We start from the raw sequence: 20,315 nt of genomic DNA, 5'->3' as shown, positions 1-20,315 counted from the left end.
AAGAAAGCTAGTTAAGATATCATCTTGAAATAACATGCATACATATATGGATACGTTGCTCAAAAATGCTGAAGCAGAAGCCAATATTGTATAGAAAGGAGCAGAGCCCAACGGTGTGGCACATACTTTGCATGTAGAAAGTGTCAGATTCCTGTCATCCATGGGAGAAGACAAGCTTGGATAGCAGGAGTGGAAAAATGTAATGCATTAAGTGGCTCACAACTGGCAAAACACAATGGCAGTTTTGGAAAGAATAAAAATGTGGGGGGACGTGGTCTGGATGTACAAAGATGAGCTTTGGCCCTGCACTTTGCCTGAACATGGTTTAAAGCAATAGAATGCATTAGCAGGAACAATCCTGCACAACCAGCAGTTTTCAGTCATGGGATCAATAAGAGAAATAGCTGTCAATTGTGCTGCCTACCAAAGCTATAACAGCACAACTAATGATTGAAACTTTTTGGGTGATCTTGGGCGAACCACACATTCTCAGCCCCAAATAACCCTGTGAGAGGTTTGCCTTAGAGCAGCATAATTTGGAAATGATTTGAAGACATACAACAATATATACATACACATGCATGAGTGCATACATGTTGCTCAGAACACCTTTTCCAAGCTGCGTTTTGTGGCATCAAACCACAGATATTCTCCCCAGATGTCATAGTTTTTCAAGCATCTTTTTTCTTAAATAGAAAAATCATTATTGACATAGCTAAATTCCTATTCACAAAAAACTATTGGTTTACCTCTACTTCTAGGCTGCATGATCTTTGAGAACTGCAAGTCCTGCCGCAATGGATCCTGGGGAGGAACTCTGGACAACTTCTACATCAAGGGTGTCTACTGCGCTGAATGCAGAGCAGGATGGTATGGAGGGGACTGCATGCGTGAGTATATTCAGTGACACACACATTTTCCAGAGGAACCGTGGTTCAAATGTAGCAGAAGGAAGACTGAAGGAGAGGGAGCAAAGGAAATATGGGGCTAGTTTTGACAGACTGCTCATCTAGGGACAGATTCTGGCAAGAGTCTAGAAGTGATGCTGAGGAAATTGAATGCCATGGAAAGTACATTTGTGGACTTAAATTTTGAAGATTTGATTAATATGCTCTCTCTGGAAATCACTAAGTTCTGCAGCACATTCCTGTAGTCAGCTTCCAACAAAAGTTGACTATGGAGTTGAGCCAGAGGGTCTAGAGATTCCTAGAGAGCATATTTCTGTAGGCATGTGTGGGTCCTTCAGCATGATTCTTGGATCATGATCCACTTGGAAGTTGACCATAGAATTGCACTGGAGATCTTTTTTTAAAAAAATCTAAGGTTTTTCTACTTTTGTGGAGTCCTGTGTTCCTAACACCAATGAAAGATGAGGGACTCCTCTAATTAAATAATAAATTATTGTCTGCAACCAGCTACTATGGCATAGCTTAGAATGCATAAATGTTTCAGATAGGAACATGAATCTCCTGAATTCTTGTAATCCAAAGGATGTAAACAGAATATCAAACATCATGAAATATCCTCAAGCTATCCTGATTTGACAAGAACAGTCCAGATTAATCCTCTGTCAACCCACTTTTCAGCTGCATTTAAAATGCCCAAGCTCTCTTCCTTTCTTCCTTTGTCCCTTGGTTTGTTTCATGTGAAGCAAACTCAAAGTGTAAAAGCAGTTGGCACTCAATTAATTCAGCAGAGACGAGAGGAGAGACCAAGATTTATCCTTCCAGTAAGGCAAAAGCAAACTGCTGTAGCTTTTCCTAGCTTGTGTCCTTCCTCATTTGTAATGTTTTTCATCTTGCTCAAACTCTGATGCTACTTGGTGGCAGACGTCCTAGCTTTCATCTGTGAAATGTTGATGATATGTGAAATTCAGAATATTCCAGAGTAAGCTATAACAGCAACTGTCTGAATTGTGCCAAGGCAATTGCAGTTATAATGCACTTCTCAGGGGCTGGAGGTTGTATGTATGTATGAATGTAAGTATGTATACATTCTAATCTCACATTTCTCAATCACCATGGATGCCATGGCAAGGTAAATAGTTAAAAGCATTAAAAACATGAAGTGCACATATAAAATGTTTAAAATCAGGTGAAGACAATTCCTTAACAGGTTTTAAAGGCACTGCCTCACAGTCCTTATCTGAATTAAGAGCACAGTGCTGTTCTCTTCATTGAAGTGAAGAGACAAATCAATTTGATATGCCTCTAGGGTGAGGTCAGTATCAGAAATTCTCATGAGAAAACATCACAAAGATGTAAATTTTTATAAATGTCATTCTTACAACAAGGACCATTTTTAATCATGTTTCTCCTCACTGTGAGAAAATTATCAAAGATCTCATAGTTTGTAAATGTAATTCACAATGAGTCTTCATTTCACACAGAAAAATAACATTTAATCTTTTCTGTGCAGAAAACATTATTTTCTGTACAAGGCAATTGTTTTTTGTTTAGAATCAATTATTGTATGGTCAGAAAATGCAGCAAAATGTATTTTTTCCATGAAGAATTCTGCTCATCAGGGATTCCTGATAATAAAGAAACCTGAGTGTTTTTTTATTTACAATTTTGAGTATTTTCTAATATTCTTTCCATCCCTACATCATCAGATGTTCCACTTTCATGACACCCCAAATCTGCTGACTGAGGTGGCTGTCTCCCTCAGTCTAATGATAGGGTTGGCCCTGCAGAATAAAGAGAGATTCAGCTGAGAGTTGCAATGTTTGTGGTATTTACTTGTCTAACTGAACTAAATGTCATAAAGTTTTAAATTGTAAACGATGTGATGACACAACGAACTCAACTGTACTTACAAGATATCTGGGAATGCCTTTTTGCTGAAAGACCAGGCGGCCCAGGATCCACACTTAGGTTATACAAAATGAGTGCTGGTTTTCAGGAACCAAAATGGATATATGGGAAAATACATTAATATGAACTTCATCCCCTGAAAGTGTAAGGGTTCCTGATTGTTTTCATCCTGGGTTTCATGCCAGTGTTGTTCTAAAGGCTTCAGTTTCTATCTAGAGACATGTAAGAGGGAACATAATGCATGTGTGTATATAAAATAACATATGATGGGTAGCGAATGAATAAATAAAAGTGTTTCTCCTCTCATAAAATATAATGTAGTGTCATTCAGTGGAGCTATATGGTGAGAGTTTCAGGATAAATTATGAAAGCACTTTGTCAGATAATACATATTTACTGTTGTAAAATAAGAGACAATTTCCTATAGCTTGCTTTTAAAGACAAATTGGTGAAAAGCAAGGCTTTCAGTGACTACTCAACATGATAATGACAGTGTCTCCAGAATTGAAAGCAGCTATATTGTTACTGTGGAACAACAGCGCCCTCACAACCTGCTTGTGTTTCCATTAGGTGTTTCTTTAGTAATTGTGAGAAATACAATGCTAAACTAGATAAGCAACTAGTATGTTCTAAAGGGATTCCTTTCTTAGCATTCTTAGATCCAACCAGTATTTCATAGAATCATAGAGTTGGAAGAGACCTCGTGGGCCATCCAGTCCAGCCCCCTGCCAATAAGCAGGAAAATTGCATTCAAAGCATCCTCGATAGATGGCCATCCAGCCTCTGTTTAAAAGCCCCCAAAGAAGAAACTTCCACCACGCACTGGGGCAGAGAGTTCCACTGCTGAACAGCTTTCACAGTAAAGAAGTTCTTATTATTATTCAGGTGGAAACCCTGTAGTTTGGAGCCATCTTTTAGAAGTTGAATTGGAGTGGAGTTGTCAAGCCATTGAATTGTTACTCCTGTAGCTGGGAAGTTTTGGTTGCTTGCAAACATTCCTGCAAGGAAAGCACCATGAATGACTACTGTTCCCCTTGTTCTCCTCAGGCAGGAAATGCCTTCTAGTAGATTCACCCGGTGCCCATACATAGGAGTACACACATTTTGCCAAAAATATTTATTACAGGATTTTTTTCTGTAGACCCACAACCCCTTACAACTGTAATAGAAGATTGCAAACCCCTTCCTCCATCAGCCTCAAAAATACTGTTCATAACAATGATATCATCACATGTGACATGCTATGCGCCAAACACAAAGGTGACAGCAGCCTGGCATGGCAGATGAGGAATAGCAAAATGTTGGAGGACAAAACAAGTTACTTTTACTACTTTCTGCTTTCTGCCACTTCTTTCTTCAGAAGCTTGGTACTGACTATTATGAACAACTATCCCACCAATGACTATTGGCACCCATATCATAGGGTGGTGGGGTGAAACTGCTGAGAGTTGAAGTCTGAGCTATCCTAGGTGCTGAATTTTAACTCCTGCCCTAAGTATGTTCAGGACTTCCAATTGCTCCTTTTAAATTCAGAGGAAGTCAAAAGCAGATTCACTCCTACATCCTCAAAGTGGATTGATCTTTGCCAATAACCTAATATTATATGGGGTGTTAGCTTTGCTTGATGTTGTGTTTAGAATAAATAAGGAGCTCAAAGGTTGCATGATAGGAAAAAGAGCATTTAAGAAAAGTATGGATTGCTCATCTGAGATAACCATTATGCTAAGAATGTTGTAGAACAGTATTTTTCAGGGCACCTGATATGGGATCCTGGCAGTTATTCAGACCTACTGTGTCAAACTTGTGAGCATTTGGGTTTTTTAAAAAGCAAATTGAGAATGTACTGCAAGTAGCTTCTGGTGTGAGAGAATTGGCCATCTGCAAGGACGTTGCCCAGGGGACACCCGGATGTGTTACCATCCTGTGGGAGGCTTCTCTTATGTCCCTGTAGGGGAAGCTGCAGCTGACAGACCGGAGCTCAGTCTGTCTCACAGATTCGAACCTCCGACCTTCAGGTCTTCAGGTCAGCAGTTCAGCCAGTACAAGGGTTTAACCTATTGCACCACCACAATAGTTACATTGGATACAACTGTTGCTTTAATAATAATAAATTTATCTGCCTCTCCCTGCGGCTCGAGGCAGGATATAACATCATTAAAGCAAGAGATAAAACACTATTGAAAGACATAAAATGAGATACACAGAGTTAAAATACAAGTTAAAATTCACTGATGAAATGCAGATTAAAATTACTTCCTGGAATTAATAATAATAGCTTTATTTTTAGACCACCTATCTCCTATCAGGATGGTTTATACATACAAAGGTGAATATTCAATGCCTGACATATACCAAAAGATTACAGCAATGTACATAATATGGAATAATAATAGCAGTGTACTAATAAATTAAATATCAACATAAAAACATAGAACAACTAATCAGTAAACAAGTACATTTAAAAGCATGGTCAACAATAAAACATCTAACATAGTCAGCACAATTAAAAATTGGGTAAGCATTTGGCTGTTAGTTCTTCTTAACTGTACTATAATGGCCATGAAGTACAGATAGGACAGCCTCCTTTTCAATGACATTAATAAAGTGCTCTAATCCTCTTCCTCCCCATATGCCAATGTGCAAAGGTGTGTGTTTTAATAGCTTTTTGAAAGACAGGAGGGTGGGGGCCATTTTGATTTATTTTTATTATTAACAATAGATCGGCGGTGACTGGCCCTGACTCACAGGCTACCACTTTGACCAGGAGCTCATTCACACTACACAATTCTAACACCATATTCCACTTTAACTGACTCCTATGGGATATTGGGGTTGTACTCTGGTGATACGCTAGAGCAGTGGTTCTCAACCTGTGGGTCCCCAAGTGTTTTGGCCTACAACTTCCAGAAATCCCAGCCAGTTTACCAGCAGTTAGGATTTCTGGGGGTTGAAGGCCAAAACACCTGGGGACTGACAGGTTGAGAACCACTGCTTTAGGCCCTCAGGTGCAACTCTATAGTCAATTTCCTTAAGAAGTTGACCACAGAGTTACTCTTAAGGACCTAGAGGTTCCTAAGGGGATTGCCTCTCTAGGTATTTCTAGATTCTTAACAGTAACTCTGTGGTCAACTTTCAGCAAGTCTTGTTGAGTACCACTGATCTACAGCTTCCTGGCTGAGAACCCTACATTCCTCTCCCTTAAACCCAAATCCCAGGATTCCATAGGACTGGACCATTGCAACTAAAGTGGAATGATAGTGCTAAAATTCCATAGCACTGCTGTAGAATACATCTGTGGGCAAGCAGCATCATAGAATAAAAAAAAATAGCCCTTGTAGCAGACTATCTGGTCCAATGGTTCTCAACTTTCCTAATGCCACAACCCCTTCAAACAGTTCCCCATGTTGTGGTGACCCTGAGCCATCACATTATTTTCGTTGCTACCCCATAACTGTAATTTTGTTACTGTTACAAATCATAATGTAAATATCTGATATGCAGGATGTATTTTCATTCACTGGACCAAATTTGGCACAAATACCTAATACGCCCACATTTGAATACTGGTGGAGTTGGGAGGGGATTGATTTTGTCATTTGGGAGTTGTAGTTGCTGGGATTTATAGTTCACCTACAATTAAAGAGCATTCTGAACTCCACCAATGATGGAAATGAACTAAACTTGGCACACAGAACTCCCATGACCAACAGAAAATACTGGAAGGGTTTGGTGGGCATTGACCTTGAGTTTTGGAGTTGTAGTTTATCTGCATTCAGAGAACACTGTGGACTCAAACAATGATGGATCTGAATCAAAATTAGCATGAATACTCAATATGTGCAAACGTGAACACTGGTAGAGTTTGAGGAAAGTAGATCTTGACATTTCAAAATTGTAGTTGCTGGGATTTATAGTCCACCTACATTAAAAGAGCATTCTGAACCTCCAAAAGCAATAGAATTGGACCAAACTTCCCACACAGAACCCCCATTGACCATCAGAAAATACTGTGTCTTTGAATGGTCTTTGGCAACTCCTCTGACACCCAGGTTGAGAAACACTGATCTAGTCTACTTGGTTCAACAGTGGAACCAGATCACCCCAACAGATGACTGGCCAGTTTCTACTTGAATGAGGGAGAGCATTCCTCTCTCTTGCCATTGTTAATGGTTGAAATAGTTGAATGCTGCTGTGTTCTCCATTACCTTATAGCTTCCTGCAGTAAAACACATTCTTCTTTTTGTGGATATACTTGAAAGATGTATTGGAAATCATAGCACTTTGATGCATGTTCCACTAGTTGTGGGATCAAGAATATGACTTGACATTTCCACCATATCTCCTTTTAAAGGGAATGTGGCCCACAGGATAATCTATCTTCATCAAATTATGTCCCCAACTCTACCCCAGTTTTTACATAGCTGTAAAAAAAAAAAACTTTTTGTAGTACTTAAAGTCATCCAGCAGGTGGTGCCCAGTAGCTCTTCTTTGATAAATCAAGAAATGTATAGTTAACAATTGTTTGATTTGTATTATGTGATTCCATCTCAGGTGAATTGCTATAGGAAATAGGAAACTAACCGCAGCATGAAAGCTAAATTGATAATGAAGAAAAACAACATTTCAAAATATTGCATGGATAAGCAAAGCTGCGTCTTACTACATTTTGGAAGCTCATGCCATTGCACTTGATTGGAAAAGCTGCACTCGGAGTGTACTTTACATTAATGAAATCTGAATGTTGCTGACACAGCTGTCCACATTGAAAAGCAGTCTTTGTAGCTGAGACAAAGTGTGGAGAAATTGAATGCTTACAAATCAGATCTCGGAAAAGTTGTCTTTCAGAAACACTAACTCTTAGGGTCCTCCAGCTATCATGGACCAAAAAAGTAACTTTTCCATGCTGTTTTACAAATATGTTTTGTTTTTCATGTTAATGTAATTATTTGGACAACCATTCTGTTTGGTTTTTAATATACAACTGGCAGCGGGCTCTGTTAATGCAACATACTTTTAAATCTAATTTGAAGAATGTGGTTCCAGGCAGAAATTGCTCAGACTATCAGTGAGAAGATGATACTCTGCCTCTTTTGACTTAACAAGAAAAAAAGACTGAAAAAGTGGTAGCAACTTAAGACGCAGGAATAATTTATTCTCTCACCTATAACATTCAGTGACTGAATAGCAGAATGACATGATTAAAATCTTGTTTGGACCAGTTCTAATAACAAGGCTGTTATTAGAACAAACCATGGATATTTTAATGTAAAAGGGGCCCACCAAATCAATCTTCTTGCCTAAAGTAAAACAGCAAATGGTACTCTCCACTTGCTGAAATCAAGCCAGCCTGATTATTTTGGCAGATGGCAAGTGATCCAACAATTACCTCTCCCTGTATCTGGCCATAAAAATATGATAGCTTGAAAATAAATAACATTTGCTTAATTTTCATAATGCTTCTGCCCAATTATGTGTCTGGTCTTGCAATAAGTGGTGGAGAGACTTGACTTTTTATTCATCATCTTTGGAAACTGATTGGGATGCATCTACACAGTAAAATCAATGCAGTTTGATACCACTTTAAGTGCCATGACTCGATGCTGTGGAATCCTAGGAGTTGTAGTTTACAAGGTCTTTAGCCTTCTGTGCCAAAATGTGCTGGTGCTTCACCAAACTATAAATATCCGGATTCCAAAACATTGAGCCATGGCAGCTCAAGTAGTGTCAAACTGCATTAATTCTGCAGTGTGGATCCATTCTAGGACTACAATTTCAGCCACTGTCTGTGAAAACATTTTAACACAATGTCAGAGAAGTGTCAAGAGTCCCCAGCTCAATGAATATAAAGGACTTGGATTTAAGCCAGGTTTGCCCCATTGACTTAAGTGGGAGTAAGTCAGTTGAAACACAAGCCTTGTCTTAACCTGGCTTGAAGCCAGGCTATATAGTTACATCTTTTTTTTTTTTAAACTGCTTTTATTCTCAGGACTTAAGGTGACATGAATGTGTGTAAATTAGTTCTGCCGTTATATAGTTTCCTTCTGGCTATACGGGCTCAGCGTTTGCTCTCCTTTCTTGACACTAATGAGTTTCTAATTGGATTTCACAGCCGCCTTGGAAATTCAGCCCTCTTGCTCAGTCATCCTCTTGATTAGGTTCCTCTAACAACCAGCCATGCAGAAATTGGGCAGGTATAGCGTTTCCTAGCATGTAGATAAGTAGCAGAGGAAGCTTTACATGTCAAAGTCTTGAACATCAGGATACTTTAAAGGCATAGAAAGGCCAGGATAACTTGGCATATCCTGGCAGAAGCAGTGAAGCAAGAAACTAATGACTAGAGCGGAGACAGCTTGTCAGATAGGTATGACTTCCTGCAGGAAAATCTGAATAAAATGTGTGGGTTTTTTTCCATTGATGCCAGAGAGTAGATCAGAGAGATTCAGCTCTGGACCACCAAATGAAAGGAAACCATGGAGTATTGGATAAGAATTACATTTTAAATGTACTCAGCATAACCTGAAGTCAGCATGGTGTGGTGGCTTGAGCACTGGCCTATCGAGACCAGAGTTCAAATCCTCACTTGGCCACAGTGTGCTATTGTGTTGCCCTTTTCTATGTATGGGTGTGAAAGTTGGAAAAATGTGATAAGAAGAAAACAAACTACTTTGAAATATGGTGCTAGAGAAGAAGTCTGCGGAAACCATGGACTGCTAAAAATGGGTCCTAGAGTCAATCAAGCCAGAGTACTCCCTAGAACAGTGGGTCCCAACCATTTTTTGACCAGGGACCACTTGACAAGGAACTTGAATAGGGACCACTTTGACCAGGGACCACTTTGACCAGGGACCACTTGACAATAGGCTACTTGACCAAGGACCACTTGACAACAAACTACTTGACCAGGGACCACTTGACCAGGGACCACTTGACCAGGGTCCACTTTGACCAGGGACCACTTGACCAGGGACCACTTCCCACACCATGGACTGCTAAAAATGGGTCCTAGAGTCAATCAAGCCAGAGTACTCCCTAGAACAGTGGGTCCCAACCATTTTTTGACCAGGGACCACTTGACAAGGAACTTGAATAGGGACCACTTTGACCAGGGACCACTTGACCAGGGACCACTTGACAATGGGCTACTTGACCAAGGACCACTTGACAACAAACTACTTGACCAGGGACCACTTGACCAGGGACCACTTGACCAGGGTCCACTTTGACCAGGGACCACTTGACCAGGGACCACTTGACCAAGGACCACTTTGACCAGGGACCACACTCCAACATTAGTACCAAAAGGGATGTGAATCAGGTTAAGAACCACTGTCCTAGAAGCAACGATGACTAAACTGAGCCTGCCATACCTTGGAGATATCATGAGACAACATCATTAAAAGACAATAATGCTTGGTAATAAACCAACCAAGGAAGCAATTACTTTTACCTGCCAGATCTAGGTAGGGATATCATAGAATCACAGAGCAGTTTGGCAATGGAATCAATTGCCGAGAGTGGTGGTTGAGGTCTTCTTCACTGGACACCTTTAAAAAGAGGCTGGACAATATTTCCAACAATATTTGAAGGGCCTGTAGTTACTTGTCTAGAAGATAATCTTGTGTCTGAACTAGCCTTAGAGTCATCAGTTGAAACAGAGAAAGTGAACTGCTGTTATTGAATAGATCTAGTTGTTATTCTTTTGGTCCCCAGCAAGGATTTTTATGTATCCCAGCAGAAAAACAGTTTTCCTTCTTTTTTCACACACAAAGGAAACAGTGATGCCGACAGTCTTCCAGAATAGATTCTTTTCTCACTCTCACCCTTTGCTCCATTTAGAACAAGGCAGGATTTGCCAGGATTAGTGTTTGGGATGTACATTTTCCTTGAGGACATTCCAGAGCTCTCCCCTCTGAATCTCTGGAAGATTCAGTAGAAAACTATGGAGCCAGTTGCCTGATGATTTTTTTTTTTTTTTTTTGCAGGAGTGGCAGGGCATTACATAAACCTCTTCTGGGCTGCGATAGAGAAAAGAAAATGAAGTTCAGATCTGGCCCCAGATATGCTCCATGCAAAGATGGTCTATGGCAAATGTGAGCCTTTTCCTTTAGGGGCACTCTGAATAGCCCTCTCTTTAGCCTTTGGACCACCTGCTTTGTTGGCCAGCCTTGTTTCCTTGGCAGGAAGGTCCTGCAAATTCAGACTGTACTGTTCTCCCACGAAAGGTGCTTTCAGTATTCCCGGCACGCTACCATCTCTTTGCAGCAGTTCTTTCTTGTCAAAAGCAACAACAACAAAGGGAGCTCAAAAGCCCCCTTGTAAGGAAAGGGGAATGTTCTCTGAGGTGATTCAAGGACCTTGTCAGCCCTTCTGAAGGAGGTTTCCTGCAGCTTTGTCTCAGGTTGTTTTGAGGTGGGAGCCAGCGGCAGGGCTAGGTTTCCTCTCTTCAGTGTGGGAAGCGGCATTCTCGTGAAGTTTGCCGCAGATCCTGGCACTTCCCAACACTATCCTAATGGCAGCCTTGGGGCAAAGTAATTAATTCTCCAGCCTTTCACATCAGAAACCAGCTGGCTCTGGTATGGAACGAAACACTTATGATAAAAACCTCTGCATTTGTTTTCTGATCCCGAGTGCACTTAATTGGGGGTAATTGAGGGTAAACTTACAAAAGATTTTTTATTTTTGTAAGAATGGAGAAACTTTACCACTGTAGATTCGTGCAGGAAACAGGAAGTACTGAGATACCACATTTGGCAGTTCTGAATGTGGCACAGTGAAAACTATAGTGCCTCACAAGAGAAAGGGTTTTTTTTACAGGTTTTCACCCATCTATTCCACTGTTTTAACAATCTACCCATATTGGGGGTGGCGGGGGGGGGGGGGGGGATGACCACTGCATTTAGAAAAGTCAAAGCAGCCTATATCACCTGTCAAAACTGGATTTGAAAATAGATCTAGTCAGCCCTCCCTCTCTTTATAACCAGATCTACACCACCATATAATGCAGTTTGAATATGTATTATATTGTCAGTATATACCTATATAATGTGGTTGAACTGCATTGAACTGCATTTTATGAGTCTACACTGACAATATAATGCAGGTTTAAACTGTATTATGTGGCAGTGTAGATCCAGCCTATGATCCCTGAAGATATGTACTGTATGTTGGATTAGGGCATAGGCGCACAACCATAAAACTACTATTAATTCAGTGAATTAAGCAATCTTATTATTGACATTAATTAACATCAGTGACAACAAATTAATGTCCTAATGCTTGACATTCAGCCAAATGAAATAATTTTAAATTTAAATTTCATTATGCTCCTTTTTGTCCAAGTTTTTTTGTTTCAAGAAGTCATAATTAACAGGATTTGAAATATCAAAATTTTAAATTAATTTATTGTGGTTAAATGTTAAGCATTAGGAAATTAATTTGTTGTTGCTGATGTTCATCAATGAGAATGATTCATTGAATTAATATTAATAACATCTAAAGTGCTCTTTCCATTATTTTACAGTTGTTTCCCCTGTAATTGTTGTCATGTCAGTGGTGGGAGAGTCCTAAATGCCTTAACATTATCAGATTGGAAAGGCTGCTCTAAAACATGGAGTGCTGTTGGACAATTGTCCAATTAAGATTTTTCACTGATCTGTGACTTTCTTCTCATATTCCCATCTCCATCTACCATGCCAATGAGATCACTGTTCACTTACTTGTCAAATAACTTGTTTGAATGCTGAACCACAACTTTGGAGACCTTGGTTGGCCATGAAAATCCACTGGCTGACTTTGGACAAGTTACATACTCTCAGTCCCAGAAAACTTATAGAATTGCTATGAGCCTGAAATGACTTGAAGGTAAACAATGATAACAAGTTAGTGAGCAATTATTTGTTGATTTCAGATAGAAGACACTGAAGCAGTGCCAGTTAAGTGATAGGTGACATTTGCATTCAATCATCTTGTTGTCTGCGTTTCATATGACCCATAAAGATTGCAGTAAAGAATCAGGAGGAATGGAAGTACATGATTGCCAAATAGAAGAAAACACTTTCTCTGGAAGCTTGAATTTACTTGTCTTCTGTAGGCAAGCCCTCAAACCTCCTTTCCTATGCCCAGCTCTTGTCATACAAGAAAAACTGCTCAAAATATCCTTAACAAAAGTGTTTGACCCATTGTAGTGGTAGGTGGAAGGAAAGGAAAGGAAAATGCAATATGGAGGTGGAACGATATGGAAGGACAAAGAAGCATGTCACAACAGGAGGAATAGGTGAGAAAACCATTCACTCAATTATTCAAACGTAAGCAAAAAACAACAAACATATCAGTGAGTGCAAAGGGATTAGTTGCAGCCCATCCCAAATAATAAACAATTTAACGAATTAACCAACATCTTCCCAAAGAAATCAAAGTTGAATTTGAAATCTTCTGGTCTGTAATGTCTTTTCTATATTAAAAAGTAAGGAACCCTAAGATAGCTAAGATGTATGGAATGTGCCCCGTTTCTACTTGAGTACTTTTGAGGTGTTCTTTAAGTATCCTTCTTTCCAACACAACTTAAAAACCTTTTTCTCTTGGCTTCTTTCAGGGTGTGGGCAAGTTCTCCAGGCTTCAAGAGGTCAGATTTTGTTGGAAAGTTACCCACTGAATGCCCACTGTGAATGGACTATACATGCCAAACCCGGGTTTGTTGTTGAGTTAAGGTAGGTATGGGAAGATTATTATTACACTGTACCTTCTTTTTACACTTTGGATATCAGGCTGATATTTCAAAGCTGTGACCCTTTGAAATTTTCATTGAGGTATTTCTCTTCCTCATACCCATCACAATGAATCATCATTTATACTTGAACTATAAAATAGCTTTCTTCCTTTTTCAAAGTCACCTCAGAAACATTAAAAATGATATGTGGAGTCCTCTTCTTGGAATATTGGCTGTTGGGTTATCTTTAGATGTATCTGAACATATCTGAGTTTGCCTTTTGAATAAACATACATTTGGGCAAGTGAAGAGGGGAAAAGTGACCATAGGCACACCCAGCATCTTGTTCTCATTATGGAATGGTCTAGGGCTCAAAGTTTTGCACTCCAGTTTTGGTAAATGCCACTATATGATGTCTTCCCACCAAAAGAAGCAGCAGCATTCATAGTAATCAACTGGGATCACCTTCCCTATCATATTATTAGGTTTGTGACTGAATGCTTGACACTACAGCAAGTTGATTTTCAAAATATTGGAGGCTAATGTCACTTGGACATGCATTGATGTTATTGGTGGTTAGTGGTATTCACTTGAGTATCAGAGATAGTGTGTCCCTAAATCTCAGTCACTGGGAACATAAGCTCATGTCATGTTTATGTGTTTCCTACAAGCATCTGGTTGCCACTATGGGACCATGTGGGCCTTTGGTGTGATCCAATTTAGATCTTATGGTTATATGATTTATTTATATGTCAGAGGATCCTCCACATGTATTTTAGAGGCTGTGCATTTTGGAACAAGGGTAGACAGGTTGGAAAGATCCTTGTACTAAGTCTGGTGTTCCATCTAGCCTAGTATTTGCACTCCCTATGAATTAGCTACCTTAACTGCTAGCGATTGAACTTGGGACCTTTAACATGCAAAACATAGTTAAACACCCCTGTTGCGTCAGCTCCACTGGCTGCCAGTCTGCTACCGAGCACAATTCAAAGTGCTTGCTTTAGTCTATAAATCCCTAAATGGTTCCAGCCCAGCTTACATGACTGAATATATCTCCCTCTATGAGCCAGCTAGAAGGTTAAGATTGTTTGGGGAGGCCCTGTTCTCAGTCCCACCTCCTTTGCAGGTGCGGTTGGTGGGGGTGAGAGACAGGGCCTTCTCAGTGGTGACCTTTTTCTGCAACTTTCTGCAGCACAACAAAGTTATGGATCTATAGATCTTTTCCTAGCTTGAATAATAAACCGAAGGAGCTACAGTTTGGCATATGTTTCCCTATTTCCCTTATTTCAAAATCATTGGCACATACTCCTCTGCTTTAACTGCTCATGGGGAAATGCACCAATGTAGCTCTGTTCAAAATTTAGATTCTGACTAATCTGGGTGCAGGGCAAAGAGGTGGATTCCCATATACCCATTTCCTCACTAGAGAGATGGCTAGGGTCTCATCTTACATTTAATGCAAAGTGCAAAATGGCAGACCTCTGCCAATCCGAAGCACAGAAATTTCTCTTCATGTTCTTTCCCATTCAGATGGTTCTATAATGTAAACTGCATTATATCGTAATGTAGATGGGGTCCAGGAACTGGCATCTTACATAAGAGTTTTTGTGTATATCACTTTGAATATGTGGTTCTCCAGACTGAATTATGCCTTCTATTTTCTCACCTCTACTATACACTATGTCATCTTATTTCCAATCAGTTCAAGATTGCATACATGGATCCCCTACTTCTCATTTAATCCTCTCAGCAAATCACCTCAAGTTATGCTGACTGGAGTGACTAGGCAATTGAAGAAGTGTGTGTGTGTAGGAGGGGCCAATTCTTCCTTTCCCTGCTCTCCCTCCCATGTCATTCTGACATCCTGACTGCTGATCAGTGACCAGCATGGTCCTGTTGTGCCTACTGGCTGTCTCAATAAGGAAAACAGCTTTCCATGTCAGCATTTGTGAGTTTGCACAGCACCAACGTTATTTATAAATGGAGTCCCTCAAATTTGCCATCTGTTTTTTTCCCCCTTTTTGCCTCTCTGTTTCTCTATGTCTAAGGTTTGCAATGCTAAGTCTGGAATTTGACTATATGTGCCAATATGACTATGTGGAGATTCGCGATGGGGACAGTGTTGACAGCAGAATCATTAAGCGTTTCTGTGGGAATGACAGACCTCCTCCAATCCGAAGCACGGGAACTTCACTTCATGTTCTTTTCCATTCGGATGGTTCTAAGAACTTTGATGGGTTTCATGCCATCTTTGAGGAAATTACAGGTAAAGAAGACTTTTAAAAGGAGAGGAGTGTTTTTTTCTCAACCACAATATCATGATCTCATGCCTTTATTCTTTTTTGAGCCATAAAATGTGTAGTAATAATAATAATAATAATAATAATAATAATAATAACAACAACAATAATAATAATTTTATTACCTACCTCTCCAACAATGGCATGTGGCAGCTAAAAAAGCCAATGAGATTTTGGCCTGCATAAATAGGAACACAGTGTCTAGATCAGGGGTCCACAAACTTTTTAAACAGAGGGCCGGGTCACAGTCCCTCAAACTGTTGGCGGTCCGGATTATAATTCGCAAAAAACATGAATGAATTCCTATGCACACTGCACATATCTTCTTTGAAGTGCAAAAAACATTTTAAAACAATACAATAATTAAAATTAAGAACAATTTTAACAAATATAAACTTATTAGTATTTCAATGGAAACTGTGGGCCTGCTTTTGGCTGATGAGATAGAATTGTTGTTATTGTGTGCTTTCAAGTAGTTTCATACTTAGGTTGACCCAGAGCGAGGGCCGGGTAAATGTCCTTGGAGGGCTGCATCCGGGCCCCGGGCCTTAGTTTGAGGACCCCTGATCTAGATAAAGGGAAGACATGCTACTCCTCTATTCTTCCTTGATCAGACCACACCTGGAATCACACTGTGTCCAATTCTGGGCACCCTAAGTGAAGGGAGATGTTGACAGGCTGGAATGTGTCCAGAGAAATGTGACTAAAATGTCCAAGGGTCTGGAAACAAGCCGTATGAAAAGAAGCTTAAAGAGCTGGGTATGTTTAGCCTGCAGAAGAGAAGGCTGAGGGGAGACATGATGGCCATGTATAAATATGTGAGAGGAAATCATACGGAGGAGGGAGCAAGCTTGTTTTCTGCTGCCCTGGAGACTAGGACGTGGAACAATGGCTTCTATCACAGCTGTAAGGGGTTGTGGGTCTACAGAAAAAGATGCCTGTAATAAATCTTCTTGGCAAAATGTGTGTACTCCTATGTATGGGCATCAAGTGAATCTACTAGAAGGCATTTCCTCCCTGAGGAGGACACAGGGAACAGTAGTCATTCATGGGGCTTTCTTTCCAGGAATGTTTGCAAGCAACCAAAGCTTCCCAGCTACAGGACTAGCAATTTGATTGCATGAAAACTCCACCCCCCTGATTCAACTTATAAAAGATAGCTCCAAACAACAGGAAAAGAGATTCTACCAGAACATTAGGAAGAACTTCCTTACTGTGAAAACTGTTCAGCAGTGGAACTCTCTGCCCCGAAGTGTGCTGGAGACTCCTTCTTTGGAGGCTTTTGAACAGAGGCTGGATGGCCACCTGTTGGGGGTGCTTTGAATGATATTTTCCTGCTTATTGGCAGGGGGCTAGACTAAATGGCCCACGAGGTCTCTTCCAATTCTGATTCTGTGATTCTATGATTCCATAATATGTTATGAATATTGAAGTCTCTTCTCTCAGATGCAATCCAATAAACTATACTCCTTCAAACTAGATACCTTACCCAATTTGATTAAGTCAAACTGGTTGATCCAAAAATGATATAAAAAATGGGAAACCATAGCCCTCCAGATTATATTTGGGCCTCTATGTTCCATCAGCCTTAGTTACCATGTATAATATGCTCAGGGATTATGGTGTCCCTAAACATCTGGAGGGTCACAATTGCCACCCATCCCATACTACATCTTTCCTTGTTATTGCGTAAAGTACAAACAGTACCATCACAGTGGCTGCTAGAAGTAGCTTTGTATTAATTTAAAGGCTTATTTTAAAAAAAACACACAAAAGTCAGCGGCATGAAATTGAACTTGGTGTGGGGTATGCAGCAGTAAGGCCTCCCTCACTCATGGGACTAACATATTCTGTCCAGAGAAGGATGAATGGATGTTGTTTCCTCTGCTCAGCAGGAGCCATTTAGTATTCCACTGCTGCCACCTACTTTTCTTTCCGCCCCATTTTTAGCTGCAATTATTTGGAGATCGGGTGGTTGCTATTGAGTTAATCTATGCAGAGTGGGATACGGAGGGCTTACAGTTTCATAAGGAAGCTTTATTGAGTGCCTTATTGTGAGTCTGTCCCAGCCTAATGTGCAAGTGGAAATGAAAAGCTTTTAAAACTCTCTCTTTTGCAAAGCATTAACCTGGCCGGTGACACTGTTTATGAGAAAGAATGTGATTTGCATGGGGAGTAAAGAGGTTGGAAAGCTGTGGGATGGAGACCTCTGGCAGCACAAATTCAGCAAGATACAGTGGTGTGAAATCCGTTAAAAAACAAAAACACAAGAGGTACAAGATTTTTTTAAAAAGCAATCCTTAAGGAGTAGCTGAGATCAGTATAACAAGATGAATAGAGATTTCTTGGCTGTTCTAATGTGTTTATTGTCAAGGATGGGATTTAAGAACTTAAAAATTGTGTCGCGGCGCAGAATGGAATGGTGGTTTTGAAAGAATATAGCCCTAAGTGTTCTGGCTAAAGGTCCGTTGGAAGTAAAGGGAAATAACAGAGATTGTTTATGATCTTTATGTTTATGTTGTTGGAGTAAAACTGCCATTATCCTTTCCAAGTTATTATGGGGTTTTTTTCATGTCAGGAGTGACTTGAGAAATTGCAAGTTGCTTCAGGTGTGAGAGAATTGGCCATCTGCAAGGACATTGCCCAAGGGACGCCTCAATGTTTTGATGTTTTACAATCCTTGTGGGATTGGAAAACACAAGAATGGCCATCAGACTGGAAAAAATCAACTTACATCCCCATACCAAAAAAGGGAAATGCGAAAGACTGCTCCAACTTCCGTACAGTGGCCCTTATTTCTCATGCCAGTAAGGTAATGCTCAAGATCCTGCAAGGAAGACTCCAGCAATACATGGAGCGAGAGTTGCCAGATGTTCAAGCTGGGTTTAGAAAAGGCAGAGGAACGAGAGACCAGATTGCCAATATCCGCTGGATAATGGAGAAAGGCAGGGAGTTTCAGAAAAACATCTACTTCTGCTTCATTGACTACTCTAAAGCCTTTGACTGTGTGGATCATAATAAATTGTGGCAAGTTCTTGGTGGGATGGGCATCCCAAGCCACCTTGTCTCTCTCCTGAGGAATCTGTACAAGGACCAAGTAGCAACAGTCAGAACTGACCACGGAACAACAGACTGGTTCAAGATTGGGAAAGGCGTACGGCAAGGCTGCATACTCTCACCCAACCTTTTTAACTTGTATTCAGAACACATCATGCGATGTGCGGGGCTTGATGAATGCAAAGCTGGGGTGAAAATTGCTGGAAGAAACATTAACAACCTCAGATATGCAGATGACACCACTCTGATGGCCGAAAGCGAGGAGGAGCTGAGGAGCCTTCTAATCAAGGTGAAAGAAGAAAGCGCAAAAGCCGGGTTGCAGCTGAACGTCAAAAAAACCAAGATTATGGCAACAAGAATGATTGACAACTGGAAAATAGAGGGAGAAAATGTGGAGGCTGTGACAGACTTTGTATTTCTAGGTGCAAAGATTACTGCAGATGCAGACTGTGGCCAGGAAATCAGAAGACGCTTACTTCTTGGGAGGAGAGCAATGTCCAGTCTTGATAAAATAGTAAAGAGTAGAGACATCAGACTGGCAACAAAGATCCGCCTAGTCCAAGCCATGGTATTCCCTGTAGTAACATACGGATGTGAGAGCTGGACCTTAGGGAAGGCTGAGCGAAGGAAGATCGATGCTTTTGAGCTGTGGTGCTGGAGGAAAGTGCTGAGAGTGCCTTGGACTGCGAGAAGATCCAACCAGTCCATCCTCCAGGAAATAAAGCCCGGCTGCTCACTGGAAGGAAGGATACTAGAGACAAAGTTGAAGTACTTTGGCCACATCATGAGGAGACAGCAAAGCCTAGAGAAAACAATTATGCTGGGGAAAGTGGAAGGCAAAAGGAAGAGGGGCCGACCTAGGGCAAGATGGATGGATGGCATCCTTGAAGTGACTGGACTGACCTTGAAGGAGCTGGGGGTGGTGACGGCCGACAGGGAGCTCTGGCGTGGGCTGGTCCACGAGGTCACGAAGAGTCGGAGACGACTGAACGAATGAACAACAACAATCCTTGTGGGAGGCTTCTCTCATGTCCCCGCGTGGAGAACTAGAGCTGACAGAGGTAGCTCGTCCGCATTCTCCTCAAATTCGAACCTCTGACCTATTAGTCTTCAGTCCTGCCGGCACAAGGGTTTAACCCATTGTGCCACCAGGGGCTCCTAGTTATTATGATGACTGGGAGACATTTCACACTACACAAACATAGTGCTATGGTACAACCCCTGTATCCATGGGGGATATGTTCCAAGACTCCTTGTGGATACCTGAAACTGTGAATGATAGCAAGTCCTATATTTTTCCTACACTTGTGCCAGAAATACCATAGAATTGCACTAGAAGACCTAGAGAGGTCCAGAAACATTTCCTGGGTGCATGAAGAGATTTTTTTTTTGCAGTGTAAATGAAACCATGGTTATCAAGACTGCAAACAAAGAAAT

The 20,315-nt window shown here is 40.7% G+C and overlaps 1 protein-coding gene across 3 annotated transcripts in view; it reads left to right on the top strand.

Moving 5' to 3' along the window:
* Positions 1-20,315, top strand: part of PAMR1 (peptidase domain containing associated with muscle regeneration 1) — a 92,358-nt gene that overhangs the window by 31,991 nt on the left and 40,052 nt on the right. For 2 of the 3 annotated variants that reach the window (XM_060764787.2, XM_060764808.2), the window contains exons 3-5: positions 762-890; positions 13,408-13,522; positions 15,570-15,787. In XM_060764787.2, coding sequence (XP_060620770.2) covers positions 762-890; positions 13,408-13,522; positions 15,570-15,787 — 462 coding nt within the window. Of the gene's footprint in view, positions 1-761; positions 891-12,723; positions 13,090-13,407; positions 13,523-15,569; positions 15,788-20,315 lie in introns of those variants that run through there. The other variant, XM_060764797.2, reaches the window with a different exon arrangement.

The sequence above is a fragment of the Anolis sagrei genome, chromosome 1, assembly GCF_037176765.1.
Source record: "Anolis sagrei isolate rAnoSag1 chromosome 1, rAnoSag1.mat, whole genome shotgun sequence".
NCBI lineage: Eukaryota > Metazoa > Chordata > Lepidosauria > Squamata > Dactyloidae > Anolis > Anolis sagrei.
The sequence above is the reverse complement of the archived record's forward strand: the minus strand, read 5'-3'. Positions and strand labels throughout refer to the sequence as shown.